This window comes from Myxine glutinosa, chromosome 3 (genome assembly GCF_964187855.1).
Source record: "Myxine glutinosa chromosome 3, kmMyxGlut1.1, whole genome shotgun sequence".
Lineage (NCBI taxonomy): Eukaryota > Metazoa > Chordata > Myxini > Myxiniformes > Myxinidae > Myxine > Myxine glutinosa.
This window is the reverse complement of record NC_136263.1, coordinates 142,620,479-142,638,590: the sequence shown is the minus strand read 5'-3', so window position 1 is coordinate 142,638,590 and position 18,112 is coordinate 142,620,479. Positions and strand designations below refer to the sequence as shown.

General features: G+C 45.1%; 1 protein-coding gene across 1 annotated transcript in view; it reads left to right on the top strand.

Annotated features, from left to right (window-relative positions):
- LOC137424153 (carboxy-terminal kinesin 2-like) overlaps positions 1-13,593 on the top strand; it is a 65,236-nt gene extending 51,643 nt beyond the window's left edge. The window contains exons 7-14 of the mRNA XM_078773480.1: positions 134-213; positions 4,846-4,930; positions 5,024-5,194; positions 5,290-5,428; positions 7,702-7,841; positions 7,921-7,994; positions 9,202-9,277; positions 13,412-13,593. Coding sequence (XP_078629606.1) covers positions 134-213; positions 4,846-4,930; positions 5,024-5,194; positions 5,290-5,428; positions 7,702-7,841; positions 7,921-7,994; positions 9,202-9,277; positions 13,412-13,456 — 810 coding nt within the window. The 3' untranslated portion in view covers positions 13,457-13,593. The remainder of the gene's footprint in view (positions 1-133; positions 214-4,845; positions 4,931-5,023; positions 5,195-5,289; positions 5,429-7,701; positions 7,842-7,920; positions 7,995-9,201; positions 9,278-13,411) is intronic.
- Positions 13,594-18,112: the final 4,519 nt, after the last annotated feature.

The following is an 18,112-nucleotide window of genomic DNA, read 5'->3' as shown; positions in this document are numbered from 1 at the left end:
AAACTTGGCATTCAGAACTTGAATTGTCGAGGAAAAATTTCAGCTTGTGAATGTTTTGCAAATTTCAGACTGATCATCCAAAACAAAATGTTTTTCTTTGCAGCATGGATTTGGTTATTGTGATGTATATCAGGAACCTGAGGGTACCATCTTTGTTTGGAAATACTTGGAATGCACTTTCATGCCGATTATAGCAGAAGGCTGTGGGCATGGGTTGTGTGCATTTTTTTTGTTTAGTCTTGTGATGATGTTGGTATGATTCTACATGCTGCCCTGTCTTCCAGCAACCATTGAAATAGGTTTAAAATACTGTTGCGGATCTCGGTGGTCGGCTCTCCCCTTATTAAGGGGGGGGTTAATCCCCTTGTCTTTTTAGTTGGCCGTCCCGAGTCCTGGAAGTTATATAACGTCCTTCCCGGCGTGGCGTTAGGTAGGGTTTGCTAGGCCTCGGGGTTCGCTGCTACCTAAGTACTGACGCCCGCCGGAAACGAGGGAATAACTCCCGCTCGAACCACGGATATGATTGATAATGCCGAGCGGTTAGCAATCCGCGATCCGAACTATTAACAAAGACTAAACCCGATTCTGAGCGGTTCCTAATCGTGCCACAAGTACTCAATTGATAGAAGGGACGGAGGCGATCGGATTAGGGAAAACCAAGAAAGAACAAGGTAATTTATTTACAAACCAAAACGAAGAGGAAAGGAAAGAATGTACAAGAAGAAGAAGAAGAAGCAGGACATGGCAGTCTTATGACAGTCTTATTCTACGACCCCAGACAAACAGACACACTCACACGGGGATTGTAGCTGGTAGGGTGGAAGGTCCATGTAGATGGTCCAGGCGATGGGGTCCAGGCTCCGGTCCCGCGGGCGAAACCCGGCAGGCAGCTCCGCGCATAGTTGGAACGCGACCGGACCTTACATATGGCGGGGTGGGGAGACTCGTGTCCTTTGTACGTAATAAACGTATGGTCGAGTCAAACGCTCTCTCTCTCTCTAGTTCTCTATTCAGCGCCAGCGAGTGAGTCCTCCTTTGCCAATGTGCGCTCCGTTTCGGCTTTCGCAATGCACTCAGCGCTTTTTCATCAAGTCCACCAAAGGAAGAAGTCCGTGCACGTCCGTTACAATCGGACGTCTCCGCGCAGTCCTCTTAAATGAGCGCCGCTGAATAAGTCCTGTGAAAGGGCTTTTCGTTCGCGCTTATATTACGTGAGCCCAGATCACTCCGCCAGCCAAAGAGCCACGCCCGTCGGTGATCTTGCCTCAGCCTTGGTTGGCTGGTGAAGGCTTACCGGCCACGCCTTTGACGGCTAGTTGACAGGCCACACCTTGTTCTTGGCGTTCTGCCCCCTTTTTCCTCGGGCCGACCGCATGGCTAATGGTGTCGTTTGAACGAGCGCTAAGTCAGCGAACGCTGCTGGCAAGGCGCGTAATGGCGACGCTTGGAGAGGGAGGTCGCAAAATGGACGAAAGGGCCTACTCCTTATTTGATTGACGCAACGCAGATTCAACTATTGGAAACACGGCCTTATCTAAAACACATAATAATGAAATAACTGAGTTCCTATGGTGGCCTACGTGTTGCTTGTGGACTGACTAAGGGTGCTACCTTTAACCTTTACTGTCATATTTACAAGAGTTATTTATTTACAAAAGTTTGGGTTCTAAAACCTCAACAATACTTTTAGTATGCTGTTTGTTCTACCAGGTGAGGGTATTGCCCCTATATTTATTATTTCCCCCCCCCCCCCCCCACCTCCCACTTACCCCTTTGACACTCTCCTTCTCCTTCCCCCTTCACACTTTCTCCTCCCTCCTCCCCCTTTTTAAATTTTTTTTTGTATACAAGATCGAGGCTCGTGTAAGGGCCAACATCAATCACAAAAAAAAAAAAACGGACACACAAAACATACAATAAAGGGAGTGGGAGACGAGATGGGGGAGAGAAGGAAGCACACAAGTACAACAGCAGAGAACAGGGACAGTAGATCCATGGGAGGAGAGGGCTTGGGGGGGGGGGGGGGGGGGAGGCATGGGAAGGTGTGGGGGAGGGGGGGTGTAATAATGGTACAAAACACATGGACACTGCAGAACTTCCAGGAAAGAAAGAAGTCTGGATTTCAAAAAAAGTGGATCTGGGTTGAATTAATGGGGGAAGAAGAGATCAAGGTTTTGGATGGGGGGCAGACAAGAGCTGGTGGTGAACAGCTGTTTTAAAGACCTGGAGGAAGGAGTGGGATTGAGGAGAGTGAGAGAGAGTTTGTTCCAGAGGTGGGAGTAAAGAGGAATGAAAGAGTGAAGGTGAGCAGAGAGTCTTGATTTTGGCAATGTCACCAGAAGAGGGTTACTGGCAGATCTTGTGTGACCTGGAGGAATATTTGTGGGACAGAGTACAGATAGAGCTGAGGGAGCTCGGCCAGATAGGAGTCGGAAGAAGACAGAAGGACCACCTACCTGCCTGCGGTGAGTGAGTGAAAGGCCCTCGGAGTTGGCTTCATCGCGGAAGATTCCGATGATTCGGAAAGCTTTGGTTTCAACAGCGTGAAGACGAGCTCGGTGTGAGGCAGGAGCACCAGCCCAGAGGGCAGAACAGTGTTCCATTGAGCTGCGGATGAAAGCCTTGTATGTGGTGAGGAGCTCAGGTGTGCCAAGGAAGGACTTTGCACGACAGAGGATGCCCAGTCGGCGACTGGCTTTGGAGGCCAGATTTGAAATGTGGTTTTCCCAGAAAGATCATGGCAGATAGTGAGACCCAAAAGCTTCAGTGACAGAACTTCTTGGAGAGGATTGTTCAGAAAGTCGATGGGAGGGTTGTCCAGTCGGTCCTTTCGGAGAAACATAGTAAGAGTGTGAGATTTGTCAGGATTGAAAGATGTGTGCCACTTGTTTGACCAATATGTGATTTTGTCCAGGTCTGCAGAGAGTGAGGAGGCTGCAGACTGCCGATCTGAGGGATGAGGAATGGAGCGGCATAGAGTGGAGTCTTATTCTAGAGAGTAAGTGATATGTCAAGGGCGATCTTCCCAGATCGAGATAACAATGATGTCACTCTATCATCCATCAGCAAAGAGATAGAGAGGATTTTCCAGAGAGTCAGAGAGCTCATTGATGAAGACCAGAAAAAGCACAGGGCCCAGAACATTGCCTTGTAGTGTAGCAGCATAGCAAACCTGTTGTGCATTTTGTGATACAAGCACCAAATTTGGCACAAATGTACATTAATATGTTGCGAACATTTTCAGATATTGGGCCACTTGAAATTCCGTAATTTTTTTTTTCAAATGTTTTCAAATTTCGTAATTTCAAATTTTTCGGGTGACACCGTCACAATTTCGGTCTTCGAGGCCGGCCGATATAGTGGGGCGGCTTAGCCCAAATATTCAAAAGAATTGTGCATTTTGTGATACAAGCACCAAATTTGGCACAAATGTACATTAATATGTTGCGAACATTGTGTGGTCAGCAATGAAGACGAGAGTCTGAATTACATGTATGCAAAAGACCTTGTGAACCAGTGAAGCAAATACACGGGTAAGCATGAATTAAATCTAGGGCATGATATAATTTCCATGATGTTTACCTCTACACTCAATGGTGGAAGGAGGTAATGTTTTGATCCCAGCTTGTCTGTATGTCTGTTTGTCTGTTAGTCCACAAAATTCCAGACAAAGCTTGTAGTAGTGGTAGTTGTAGTGGTAGTGGTGATAACAGAAATTGTTATATAGAACTGAACTTATATTATTATTATATGCAGAAAATAACTTCATTTCTATATGCCCTGCAGTGGACAGGTTAATTGGTTTATGCACTGAAGGGGTCACCCTGGTGTGCACTGCTGTGTTCTGCCTCACTGAGTTGTTCAGGTATGATGTACTCAGCACAAGCTTCCGGTCGGCCCAGAGGTGGGGGTGCGGGGCCTGTCACGGAACGTCAAAACAAACGGCCTGCCGGGGCCGCCCAAAAGTCGGGCGTGAGGGGCGCGTCCACTAATGGAACGCCTCTCGCTTCCCAGATTGAGGACCACGTGGTCAGGAGAACCTCGTCCCTTCCGGTCACACTTTGCCTATCGGCCGGCCTCGAAGACCGAAATTGTGACGGTGTCACCCGAAAAATTTGAAATTACGAAATTTGAAAAAATTTGAAAAAAAAAATTACGGAATTTCAAGTGGCCCAATATCTGAAAATGTTCGCAACATATTAATGTACATTTGTGCCAAATTTGGTGCTTGTATCACAAAATGCACAATTCTTTTGAATATTTGGGCTAAGCCGCCCCACTATTGGGAAACTCCAGCCTGAACAGGAAGGGGAGATGAGAGTAACCCATTCAGGGCCACACGTTGACTCCGACTAGAGAAGAAGTCCATAAGCCATGCGTGGAGATTTCCATGGATACCATAGTAGGAGAGTTTAGTGAGCAGAGCGGGGTGCCAGTCCGTATCGAAGGCACGTGATATGTCAAGGGTGACAGCTCTAATTTCCTGTTTGGCATTGAGGACCTCCATCCATTGTTGAGACAGCAGAAGCAGCATGTCCAGAGTAGAGTGGCCTTGTCTGAAACCAAATAGATGATCGGAGATCAAGCCATTGGAGCAGAGTAAAGATTTGATATCCGAAGCAATGATGGATTCCATAACTTTGCTGATAATTGGGAGAAGGCTGATTGGTCTGTAAAACCTTGTGCTCCCCTCTCTTTACTCCCTCCCTCCTCCTCCCCTGCCTTCCCCACCCACCCCCTTTCTCGCCCTCTTAGGCTTCATGATCAGGATGTCTTTTCGATTAATTTTATTTTTTTCTGGAGCCTCTATCATCCAATTTTATATGTGCTTTGATTTTATCAAAGGAAGCCGGAGTCACGAGGCATAATTCCTCGTGCTGTGAGCCAGGTCTTCTCGACGGCAGAGCAACTTCAGGTTCAAGGCTGGAAGGTAGGAATGTGGTTGCTTCCTTATCCACACAATATTGCTTGATGAATCCCTGCTCGTTCATTAGTGTATTAACACAAATCTTGGTGTGTTCAGTACTCCTTTGTGGCGAGCTTCCTGGAAATATACAACGATATGATCCAAGACTTGCTTGTATCTGGTGCATCCAGACATGATTACGAGGAAAAGCACAAACCCAAATCGTCCAGATCCCACGAATTCTATGTTACGAACTTAAAATATGAGCCTGTGATTTCTGAGGAGGAGGTAAGCAGACCAAGAGCAGAATGCTTTTGCTATCCTACCAAATGCTTTATGGTGTTGTAATCATGTCGTTGACATTATGCTCCACGACTTGACAGGTGGAGATGTTGCTTCGCAAGGCCAGTGAAAATCGATCTGTGGCAGCAACGGCAGTGAATGACCGATCGTCTCGCAGTCACAGCATCTTTCAACTCCACATTGAAGGGTCAAATGAATGCACAGGACAGGCCTGTTTTGGTATATTAAGTGGGTTGCAGTTTGGGTGGTTGTGGTTGTTGTAGTTAATTATCTGTATGTGAAGGAGAGAGGGAATGTCTGTGTGCTGAGTTCATATGTCATGGTTGCTGCACTGGTGTACAATTGGCCATGTGGCCAAGGCACTTTTTTTCTTAGATTATTGACTTGTCTTTGCCGAACTAATGATCATAGTAAGATGATGGAATTCCTCGACTTGGTTGGCAGGCGATTTGATCATTTGGCCACGTCTTGATGGTTGAAAGACACTATTCTGTAGTATGGTGGAGTAAACAGTTTGGATTTCGGAATGCCAATGTGTATCGCTCTGGGCATTTGAGTGTCACCCTGAAGGTTCTGGCATCCACCTTGTCGCGGTTTAAGCAAAATATTCAGGTGACAGCACAGTTGTACGTATATTATCATAATTTACTGGTGTGTCCAGTAAATACAGTGCCTTCAGAAAGTATTCGTACTCCTCGATGTTTTTTCACATTTTGTTGAGTTTCAACCTGAATTTAATTTTTTTAAATTTTAATCATTAAATTAATAAAATTTATTACAATTTAATTCATTGAGATTTTTTGTCACTAATCCACACATAATACCCCATAATGTCGAAGTGGAATTTTTATTTTCGAAATTTTACAAAATCATTAGAAATGAAAAGCTGAAATGTCGAGTCAATAAGTATTCAACCCCTTTGCTGTGACCAAATTGAGCTCGGGTGCATCCAATTTCCTCATCATCCGTGCGATGTCTCTACAACTTGATTGGAGTCCACCTGTGGCCAATTCAATTTATTGGACATTATTTAGAAAGAAACACCTTTCTATATAAGGTCGCACAGTAGACAATGCATGTCAGAACAGAAACTCCACCATGAAGTCCAAAGTATAACTCTGAGACTGTCACTATAACTCTGAGATATAATTGTGAGGAGGCAGAGATCTGGGGAAGGGTACAAAACGATGTCTTGTGTTGACAAAGCACACTGAGCTCCATAATTAGGTAATGGAAAGAACATGGAACAACTCAGACTCTTCCTGGAGCTGGTCGTCCGACCAAACTGAGCAACTGGGCAAGAAGGACCTCTGTCAGGGAGGTGACTAAGAACCCAAAGACAACTCTGACAACTATAGAGTTCCTTGGCTGAGATGGGAGAACCTGACAGAAGGACACGAGTCTCAGATGCAGCCCTTCACAAATCTTGGCTTTATGGAATATTGGCAAGAGGGAAGCCACTACTGAGAAAAAGGCACATGACTTCAAATTTGAAGTTTGCAAAACGGCACGGGAAAGACTGAGAGCATGAGGCAAAAGATTCTTGAAAATTAAAATTTTCCCTTGAATGCAAAGCGCCACGTCTGGCGGAAACAGAGCACAGCTCATCACCCATGTAACACCATCCCTACCGTGAAGCATGGTGGTGGCAGCATCATGCTATGGGGATCCTTTTCAGTGGCGGGGACTGGGAGACTTTTAAGGATGAATAGACGAAACAATGAATGGAGCCAAATCCTTGTGGAGTATCTGCTTCAGAGTGCAAAACACCTTAGACTGTGGTGCTGATTTACATTCCAACAGAACAATGACCCCAAGTATACAGCCAAAGAAACACTGGAATGGCTTCAGAACGAGAACATGAAAGTCCTTGAGTGGCCCAATCAAAGCCCAGACTTGAATCCCATTGAGAATCTGTGGAAAGATTTGACGATTGCTGTTCACCGACACTCTCCATCCAACTTGACGGAGCTTGAGCAAATCTGCAAGGAATAATGGGAGAAACTCCCCAAATCCAGATGTGCAAAGCTGATACACAAATGCCCAAGAAGATTTGAAGCTGTAATCACTGCCAAAGGAGCTTCTTCAAAGTATTGACTCAGGCGGTTCAATACTTACAGTGCCTACAGAAAGTCTACACCTCCTTTCAAAATTTTCACATTTTGTTGCCTTGAAGCCTGGAATAAAATTGCATTATATCAGGCTTTTTCCACCTTTATTTACACATCGTAAACCACAACTTTGAAGTGAAAAACAAATCCTACGAATTCCAGAAAATTAAAAATGCACAAGTAGATCTTGGTTGGATAAGTACCCCCCTCCTCTCCTCCCATGCCCTCCCCCATCCTCATCCCCACCCGGAGTGAGCTAGCACTTCTAAATTTCAACTCCAACTCGTACTTTTTCTTTGTTTGATCCTGAGTGGGTGTTCTCTAGCGCAAATCTTTCTTTTTATTGGTGTGTGCGTAATGTGCATTTTATTTTATCTCTAGCAATGCTCACCCTGGTGGACCTGGCAGGAAGTGAGCGTCTAAACAAATCCCAGTCGTGTGGTGAACCCCTCAAAGAAGCACAGGCAATTAACCTCAGCCTGAGTTGTCTGGCTCAGGTTATCACAGCACTCGGACATAAGGTATGTTCATGTTGTGCAATTGTCATGGTTGTTCATAAGATGTGCAGAAAAAATACTGAATAACTTTTGTCCTTTCCAGGACCAACATGTTCCATTCAGGAACTCGAAGCTCACCTATCTCTTACAGGACTGCCTCGCTGGGAACTCAAAGACGTGAGTTGAAAAAAAATCCTTCTTGCCTTATAATGCTTCTGTTGCTGACTCTTGTCAATAACACTACTACCACTACGACGCCTGGGTTATAATCCTGACCCAACTGTAAACTGTTTGTTACAAACAGCATGATGCATCAATGTGTGCACCACCCCTCAGATGTGTGTTAAACTGGGCATCCCACTGCCAGCATGAGTTGGTGGATGTTAAATATCCCACAGTGTCCTCGAAGTGTAGGTGAGCCATCGCCTGTACCGTGAACAAATTACAAATTCCTGGTCTAACCTACTAGGGGATATTGCATCAGTGGCACCCCCACGCCCCCAGCAAACTTGTTACCCGCAGCCATTTGCTGCATTTGAAAGGAAAGTCTACTACCCCCAACTTATCGTCGGTTCTGCTGCAGATTACCCCAATTCTTTCACAACATGCTGAGCAGACCTGATTCGGAAAACGAATCAGAAAATGCTTTTAATTTATAATTATCATTCAGGAAATGGCAGACGATTGTGATGTTTTGTATAATTTTGGCTCGTCTGGAACGAAGTTCTGGGGGGCTTACGCGATGGCGCGTCGTCCGTCAGTCTGTCCTTCCGTAAACACTTGCAACTTCCTCTCTGAAACCACTGAATTGATTGTGACCAAACTTGGCACAAATGATATTTGCTGTGTTGTGACTAAAGTTTGTTCACGGCATTAAAAAAAAAATCGGGGTTTAAGGGGGTTTTGCGGGGTCAAAGTGGATCCAGGCTTGACCACCCAAAATAGGCATTTGATTATTCCGCTGTAACTACACACACTTTTTCGATGAAACTTCACCACAACCTTCACCACCCATGATGTACCAATGTTTGTTCAAGGCATCAGAAACATTGGGGTCTGAGGAGGGAAACGGGGGGGGGGGGGGGGGGTGGGGGGGGAGTAGGGATTGGCCCCCAAAATTTGTTTTTTTTTAATGTTTGTTTAAAGTCTTATGATTATGTTGGTATGATTCTTCATGCTGCCCTGTCTTCTCGCAACCATTGAAATTGGTTTAAAATACCTTTAGTCAGTGCAGTATACTGTTTACTCTACCAGGTGAGCGCCAGGGGTATTGCCCCTATGTTTGTGTTTTTCATGGAGGCTTTTATTTATTTTGCACATCAAATCATTTTTCTGCTGTTTTGTTGAGGATGTAGTTTCTCACTTTCCTTTATTTGCATTTTAGGTTGATGTTTGTCAACTTGAATCCCTCCTACAATAACCTAAACGAAACACTGAATTCTCTACGGATTGCCGCCACGGTGGGTCATTTTTTGAATGAAAATTTACACTTGGATTTTGTTATAGGAGAATAGTAAAATGATTTATTTTAAGGTTTGATTGTCTTGTATTGCTAACTTTGTGCTTGCTGCTGATGATAGTGCAACATAACATTTTGCAGCACAGTTTGTTTAAGATGGAGGAATTTATTTTTTTTCGACTTTGTTCACAGAATAGCTTTGGCCAGAATATCAATCCTGATGCAAACATCCGTCATTGTTGCATGACATTTTCTTTTATCAACTACGAGCAGGAGTACCTGGTGTTGCTGGGGAGGGGGAGGGGGAAGGGGAGAGAGGAGAGGGAGGGGCGAGGAAGGGAGTGGGGGGAGGGTGCGAGAGGTGAGGGGAGGGAGGGAAAGGATATACTACATATACATCTTTTGTGGGGGTGGGGGGGGGGTGGCTTTGACAGGCCCCTCCGTTTTGGGGGAGGGGAATGAGAAGGAGAAAAAATTACCCGTGCAAAGAGTGCTTCAACCTCAGTGTTTGTTACCCAGGTAAAAAAGAAAATTGCAATATCCTCTGCCACCAACACCAGGTGTTGGTACACATTTACACAGATAACTTACACCCCTCCCCCGGCCCCCACGCCCCCGCATGAGGCTGCACCCACATAGTCGATGTTACCCCCCAGACAAAGTTGTATTTGTATTTGGACGCCGAGTAAAGTATATCAGCATTTATATCTGGAGTACCCGGCATTGATCAAGCGAAAAAGAAACATTAACATATTTGAAATGAGGGAAAATAAAATGGAAAATCAATTTCATCCAAATCAGAATCCATCACAAATGTGAAATCATCATTTTACCTTTTTAACTCAACTGGACTATGTCCAGCTGAGTTTTTGTCGATACCCAGTGTCCATGGTCCGTCTCTCGTCTGTCGTCTGTCTGTAAACAATTCGACGTCTGCGCTCTGAAAGTCACAAATATTGATAAAATTTGATGAAACTTGTTATGCAGCATCTTTAAGACATAAACTAGTTTGGGATTGCATTTGGGTGTTGCACGCCCAAAAATGGGCGCGGCAGGGCGGCCATATTGAAAATCAATTTTTGTCATATATTTTTAGCACATATATACTATATATTTTGTGGTTCTATGATGCATATTCTAACCATATTGATAGAGACCAGTTGAGTTCAGGTTCCCTGGTTGAATATATGCTGGTGACTGTGCCATTCATCACGTTTCTGAGTTAAGTATGATGATGTTCAGGAAGAAGAAGAAGCCTTACTTCCAACTTCGCACACTTCCGGAATTGTTTGATTTATTTGTGTTGAAATGTTTGCGAGTTGTTTTGTATTTATTTATGGGAATGTGTACTTGTATATAATTATAACTGTCATTAATCAAAAAGGCTGAGGCGCTGCAGAGTTTTTTTTTTGGGGGGGGGGGGGGTTTGCCTAAAACACTTCCTGGCACTCACTGATGTACCTCTTAAAGTTTGACGAAGATCCGTTCAGCCATCTCTGAGAAAGATGGCGACACACCGACACAGACAGACAGACCAACAGCTCTCATCGTATAGATAATGATATACTTTAAAATATTGCCGCGTTTCATCGCCCACACCATGACTGCTAAATACACATCTGTTGAGGGGCTGTAAATTACTGAAGGAGTCAATTTGAGGGTGGCTTAAAGTTAATTTGAAGGCAATTTTTCAGCCTTGCAGAGATCAGCAATTCTGCTCTCAGGCTCTCGCTGTCTCTCTGGTTCCCATTTGCTCTCGCTGTCTCTCTGGTTCCCGTTTGCTCTCGCTGTCTCTCTGGTTCCCGTTTGCTCTCGCTGTCTCTCTGGTTCCCGTTTGCTCTCGCTGTCTCTTGTTCCCGTTTGCTCTCGCTGTCTCTCTTGTTCCCGTTTACTTTCGCTGTCTCTCTTGTTCCCGTTTGCTCTCGCTGTCTCTCTTGTTCCCGTTTGCTCTCGCTGTCTCTCTTGTTCCCGTTTGCTCTCGCTGTCTCTCTTGTTCCCGTTTGCTCTCGCTGTCTCTCTTGTTCCCGTTTGCTTTCGCTGTCTCTCTTGTTCCCGTTTGCTTTCGCTGTCTCTCTTGTTCCCGTTTGCTCTCGCTGTCTCTCTTGTTCCTGTTTGCTCTCGCTGTCTCTCTTGTTCCCGTTTGCTCTCGCTGTCTCTCTTGTTCCTGTTTGCTCTCGCTGTCTCTCTTGTTCCCGTTTGCTCTCGCTGTCTCTCTTGTTCCCGTTTGCTTTCGCTGTCTCTCTTGTTCCCGTTTGCTTTCGCTGTCTCTCTTGTTCCCGTTTGCTCTCGCTGTCTCTCTTGTTCCCGTTTGCTCTCGCTGTCTCTCTTGTTCCCGTTTGCTCTCGCTGTCTCTCTTGTTCCCGTTTGCTTTCGCTGTCTCTCTTGTTCCCGTTTGCTTTCGCTGTCTCTCTTGTTCCCGTTTGCTCTCGCTGTCTCTCTTGTTCCCGTTTGCTCTCGCTGTCTCTCTTGTTCCCGTTTGCTCTCGCTGTCTCTCTTGTTCCCGTTTGCTTTCGCTGTCTCTCTTGTTCCCGTTTGCTTTCGCTGTCTCTCTTGTTCCCGTTTGCTCTCGCTGTCTCTCTTGTTCCCGTTTGCTCTCGCTGTCTCTCTTGTTCCCGTTTGCTCTCGCTGTCTCTCTTGTTCCCGTTTGCTTTCGCTGTCTCTCTTGTTCCCGTTTGCTCTCGCTGTCTCTCTTGTTCCCGTTTGCTTTCTCTGTCTCTCTTGTTCCCATTTGCGCTCGCTGTCTCTTGTTCCCGTTTGCTTTCGCTGTCTCTCTTGTTCCCGTTTGCTCTCGCTGTCTCTCTTGTTCCCGTTTACTTTCGCTGTCTCTCTTGTTCCCGTTTGCTCTCGCTGTCTCTTTTGTTCCCGTTTGCTCTCGCTGTCTCTCTTGTTCCCGTTTGCTCTCGCTGTCTCTCTTGTTCCCGTTTGCTCTCGCTGTCTCTCTTGTTCCCGTTTGCTCTCGCTGTCTCTCTTGTTCCCGTTTGCTCTCGCTGTCTCTCTTGTTCCCGTTTGCTCTCGCTGTCTCTCTTGTTCCCGTTTGCTTTCGCTGTCTCTCTTGTTCCCGTTTGCTTTCGCTGTCTCACTTGTTCCCGTTTGCTCTCGCTGTCTCTCTTGTTCCCGTTTGCTTTCGCTGTCTCTCTTGTTCCCATTTGCGCTCGCTGTCTCTTGTTCCCGTTTGCTTTCGCTGTCTCTCTTGTTCCCGTTTGCTCTCGCTGTCTCTCTTGTTCCCGTTTGCTTTCGCTGTCTCTCTTGTTCCCGTTTGCTCTCGCTGTCTTTCTTGTTCCCGTTTGCTCTCGCTGTCTCTTGTTCCCGTATGCTCTCTCTGTCTCTCTTGTTCCCGTTTGCTCTCGCTGTCTCTTGTTCCCGTTTGCTCTCGCTGTCTTTCTTGTTCCCGTTTGCTCTCTCTGTCTCTCTTGTTCCCGTTTGCTCTCGCTGTCTCTTGTTCCCGTTTGCTCTCGCTGTCTCTCTTGTTCCCGTTTGCCCTCGCTGTCTCTCTTGTTTCCGTTTGCTCTCGCTGTCTCTCTTGTTCCCGTTTGCTTTCGCTGTCTCTCTTGTTCCCGTTTGCTCTTGCTGTCTCTCATTCACACACATACCCACACACACACCCACACACACTTGGTGCAGTACCTATTGAAAACTATAATTACTAACTAATTTAGGATACCAAAATGCAAAAATGAGCCCTGAAAAACGATTGGCTTCAAAAATTACCAACTTTCATGTACCTAATCCATTCATTTGATTTTGGTCTGTTCAGAAATGAAATTGCACGTTGTCAAAATATTCCCATCAATTTAAGACTTGATTATTGTGCTGAGAAGATGTGAACCCCTTTGTCCCATCATCCTTTAGTATACATCCAAATAACTTGACCTGTTAAACATGCAGATTTTATAGTTTCTTGTCTTGAGCTTTCACGATTTCCTCAATTTCCTGTTTTTATGTTTTCTATTTTGTTGTTTTTGAAAACTGAAGCGCTGTTATTCCTCTCGCAATTATTGCTTGTTATGAAATGACTCGATTTCAGGGTCCTTGAGTTACTTTTTGTAACTTTAAGTACCAAGAAAATATCAATCCTGTTACATATGCACTTGTTTTCACATTATTGTTTTATTATTATTGTTCTTGTTGTCTGCAGGTGAATGACTGTGTTATTGGAACGGCACAGGCAAACAGGAAATGATTTTTTTGTTTTTCCCGCTCATCTGTTTACTGCTTTGGTTCTTTTCATTTGCTTGGACTTTTTTCAGTTAGTCCTCATTTTTTAATCATTTAGACCTTATTGTAATAAAGGACAGAGGTCTGCAATAGACCACCTTAGACTCATGAATTTTAAGTATGTTGTGGCATTTAGCTGTTCTGTATTAATTCAGCCTCCCCCTAGAGGATAGGGGAAGGCTTATCTTATCGCTGTTGTAGAAGCTTGTTTATACAATTAGCTCCCCCAATTATAATGGTACCTCAGAGTTTATCAGATCCATACAAGTACAAAACCACCATTTAGGAAAAAAAATCTTCGTACACTCCCAATTCCCAAGTTATCAATTTCCGAACTGGATCTCGGAGCCAGCTGGGACTTTTTGGAATGAAATTTTGCATCAATAATGTGAATTATCTGAAGGTGGTACTACATCTTTCGGGAGTAGGTTGTAGACAGCAAACACCCTGGGTGGTACTACCGTCCTGACTTGGGAGCGTTAAAGTGGTGCCCGGAACCATCTTACACTCTCCATATCAGGATTGCTGGCTTTCTTTTGTCTCATTCAAACTAGAGCTACCAGGCTGGCTTCAACCTCTTTCTCAAAAAAACAAACACCACACACTTTTCATCATCGACTTTTCTTCTCTTTTATTTATCGGCCTCGATGAGGGAACAGGTTGAGATGGTTTGGTCATGTGTTGAGGAAGGATGAAAGTGACTGGTTGAGAATAGTGATGGAAATGAATGTAGAAGGAAGTAGAGGACGGGGAAGACCGAGAAAGACTTGGCTAAAGATGGTGGAAGAAAAAATGCGGGCAAGGGGGTTAACAAGGAGAGATGCAGAAAATAGGGCAAAATGGAGAAGATTGCCATGGGGACCGCAAGGCTAACCCCCGCTCTAGCAGGGAAAATGGCCTTAAAATGCATGTTGTGTGTTGTTGTTGATGAGGGCTATATAGTCTGTGACTGGAGCTATATAGTCCAACATAAAAAAAGAATAAAGTATGCATGGTTTTTTTTTTGACATTCAGTTGTAGACATTTTAACATCTTTCACCATAACTCCACTAAAGTTTGTCTATTTGGAATGATATTGCCCTCTAGATAGCTGAGAGCAGTAGTTCTCAACTTTTGTTTGCGGAAGACTTGAAAATTGCTGAGTCTCGGCGGACCACTTGATATACTTTTTTGTTGTTGTTGTTCTCAAAATCAAAGGACACGATTCATATTTTAATATCAATAGTCTTGCCTTTCTAATTCGATGGATGTGCATGTTTTTTTTTTTTGTTTTTTTTTGTTTACAGAATCTAGGCTCGTGAAAGAGCTAACATTTATCACACAAACAAATCAAACGGACAAACAAAGGAGAGAAGATGGGGAGAGAAGGGGAAGCACACAAACACAACATTTGAGAGCAGGGACATCGGAAGATCTGTGGGAGGGAGAGAGCTTGGGGGAAGGAGGTGTGGGAAGGGAGGGGGGGTGGGGGGGGGGGGGGAACACAAGGACAATGCATGGACTTCCAGGAAAGAAGTTGGTATTTCAAAAAAGTGGATTTGGGGTGAAATTAGCGGGGGGTAGAAAAGATCAAGGTTTTGGTTGGGGGAAGATGAGAGATGGTGGTCAACAGCTGTTTTAAAGACCTGGAGGGAGGAATGGGATTGAAGAGAGTGAGGGAGTTTGTTCCAGAGGTGGGAGAAAAGAGGAGTGAAGGTGAGCAGAGTCTTGATTTTGGCAGTTTAACCATAAGAGGGTTGCAGGCAGATCTTGTGCGACCTGTAGGAATATTTGGGGGACAGAGCCCATAGAGAGCTGGGGGGTAGTTAGGTCCAAAACTTCAATTCCGTGACCATTTTCTGGCTAGTAAGGTTTGACGATCGATTTGACTTCTATTGACATTTTATAACAAAAATAGCCTCTATGTCCCTCCCAAAAATCCCGGCATTTTTCGCCAGAGGCCCGAATCCAAGATGACCGCCGGCACTATCTTGAAAAATTAAGTTTTGAACCAGAACACCTACAATCACGTACAAAGACACTTTTTGGGGTAATTTGACCACGAGGATTCCGAATCTGACATTAGTTTGACGTTATGACATTATTTTGACCCAGAAATCCAAGATGGCCACCATCCAGTAGAGCGAAAATGCAACTTTTAAATGGGAGAACATATGATCATGAATTAACACATTATTTTGGGTAAATCTATACTGGCCACGGAATTGAGGTCCTGATTAGTGAATTGCTATTTTCTTGTTTTTTATTTGTCTGTGTGTGTAATGTCATATACTTATTTCTGTCTTTCCAGGGAGTATACGAGCGAATGAGACGGCACTGAGAAGCACAGTATTCAGAAGATAGCTGTCAAGAGAATGTCCACCGTTCCGTGTGTCCTCCAGTGTGGCGGGCTTTGCAATGAAGCCACTGATGTCGTTACCTCCGTTGAGAGTTGGGAAAATCTCAAGAAAAAAGCCCTGTTATGGAGCGGTCTTGACAAGTTCGGAGACGTTTATGCAACAGTCAATTGGGATAATGGTCCCAGCAGACAATGTGTCCATAAATCATGTAGGCTGACCTTATGGAATGCTAATAAACTGGAGCAGGCCAAGACAAGACAGAAAAAACGAGAAGTCAAGGAATGCCAATCTCAGTCTTCGTCCATGTCTGAGGCTTTCCCCCCGGCTGCTTCTCCACCTGCCAAGCGGTTGCGATCAAGTGTAGAAGGGCTGATACATGAAAAAACAAAATGTGTCTGGTGCTGTAAACCGGAGTCGGCAAAGCACCCAGAATCAAAGCTGTCCCTGATTTCGTATGATAATGCATGGGCAACGTTCAAGAGTCACACGGTGGTCCTCGAAGATCAGAGCATGCGAGACAGAATCAACTGTGTGATCGATTATGCAGCTGATGACCCATATGCGATTGAGATCAGATATCACAACAAATGCTGGTTGAAATATGTGCGTAGTTACCAGAAAATGAGTGAAGATGACAAACTCCCACGCATGCACAATGTCAATCTCCGTGAGGCTCAGACTATCTTCTTCGACAACATCAGAACAGTTATCTTTGAGGAACGTGAGCTAAGGTCACTACAGAGCCTCCTCAAAGACTACAGCTCTATCATATCTCGGTATGGCTTCTCAACATCCAGCATCAAGTCATCCTTTATCAAAGATATCCTGACCCGGGAGTTTGAGGGCAATATCGGCTTCCACTCCCGCCCTCAGAGAAACCAGAGCGACCTAGTCTATGACACGATCGACAGACGCAACATGGCATCCCATACAAGTGGTCAGACTATGTCCACAAGGTGTCTTCCATCATCCTTGCCCGCCATGGTGATGCTGAACGTATCTTCTGTGTGAATGACCCATATGACACACCATACTCTACTAAAGATGACGAGCGAGACCTGCGGGTACAGGGTAAGGCACATATACCCAACACCTACATGAAATTGAATGACCCCTTCCCTTCTGCCCAAGCATTCAAAACACTTCTATGTAGCGTCAGCAACAAGGGGCGGATGCAAAAGCTGATATGCACCTACCTGACAGACCTTGCAGAGAGTGTTGATGCAGAGATTGTCTACTCTGTTGGCTCCCACTGCACCAATTTGTCAACCCAGCAACCAATGGAGAACTACAGCTTTGACCAGTCTGAGGCTGATACTGTCCTCTTTTCTGCTTACGCAGTTCTGCGTGAATCAGGCTACAGTGGCCCTGTTGTCATTGATACCGCTGATACCGATGCCTATGTCGCGGCAGCAGTCATCTCGCAGCAGCTGCCCGGAAAGCTCTATCAAGAGGAAGAAGGAGACTATCTTATGTCATGGCCTGGTTAATGACGAGATGGCAGACTGTATTGTGCAGCTGCACTGTATGACAGGCTGTGATGCCAACTCAGGCTTCTATGGCAAGGGTAAGAAGTTGGTGTATGACCGGGTGGCGAAGAGCCCTGTGGCTCGACGGCAGCTCTCGCTGTGTGGAGATAGCCTTGACCTTGAGGAGGAGGTGCTAGAGGAGCTCTTCCAGTTCACACGACATGTCATCTATGGCGACGAAAAGAGTAGCACCATGGCTGAGGCCCGTGCAGCAAAGTGGAAGACACTGAAAAACAAATCATTTATCCGTCTCCCTCCAGATGCAGACAGCCTACGCCAACACTGCCTCCGAGCAAACTACTTGGCATATCTTGTGCGTCATCCCTCCAAGAAACACCACCCCTCGCCACTCGGACATGGCTGGGAGCTGGTGGGTGGTCGCTGTCGCCCTGTCCGCCACACGCAACCTGCTCTCCCGACACATCTACCTGCACCAGGGCCAGCTGAAGAGAGTGAGGAAGATGAGAGCCAGGAGGGGAATGAGGAGCAAGATGATGATGTACAAAGGCGGGGAGATTCATCGGAATCTGATGATTCAGATTCTAGTGAAGCAGAATGCTCTGATTCGGACTAATCATATAATTAAAGGTCATATTGATTAATTACTTCATTTGAAAACTGTTCAAGTCACAGCTATTAAAAATAGCTTATTTTGAAGTGTAATGAGTTTACTTGTCATGCAATCATCAATTACTTTACTGCAAGATATCCTTATGGAGGTAGTTTCTTTAACATGTTTAAGTACAAAAGTTG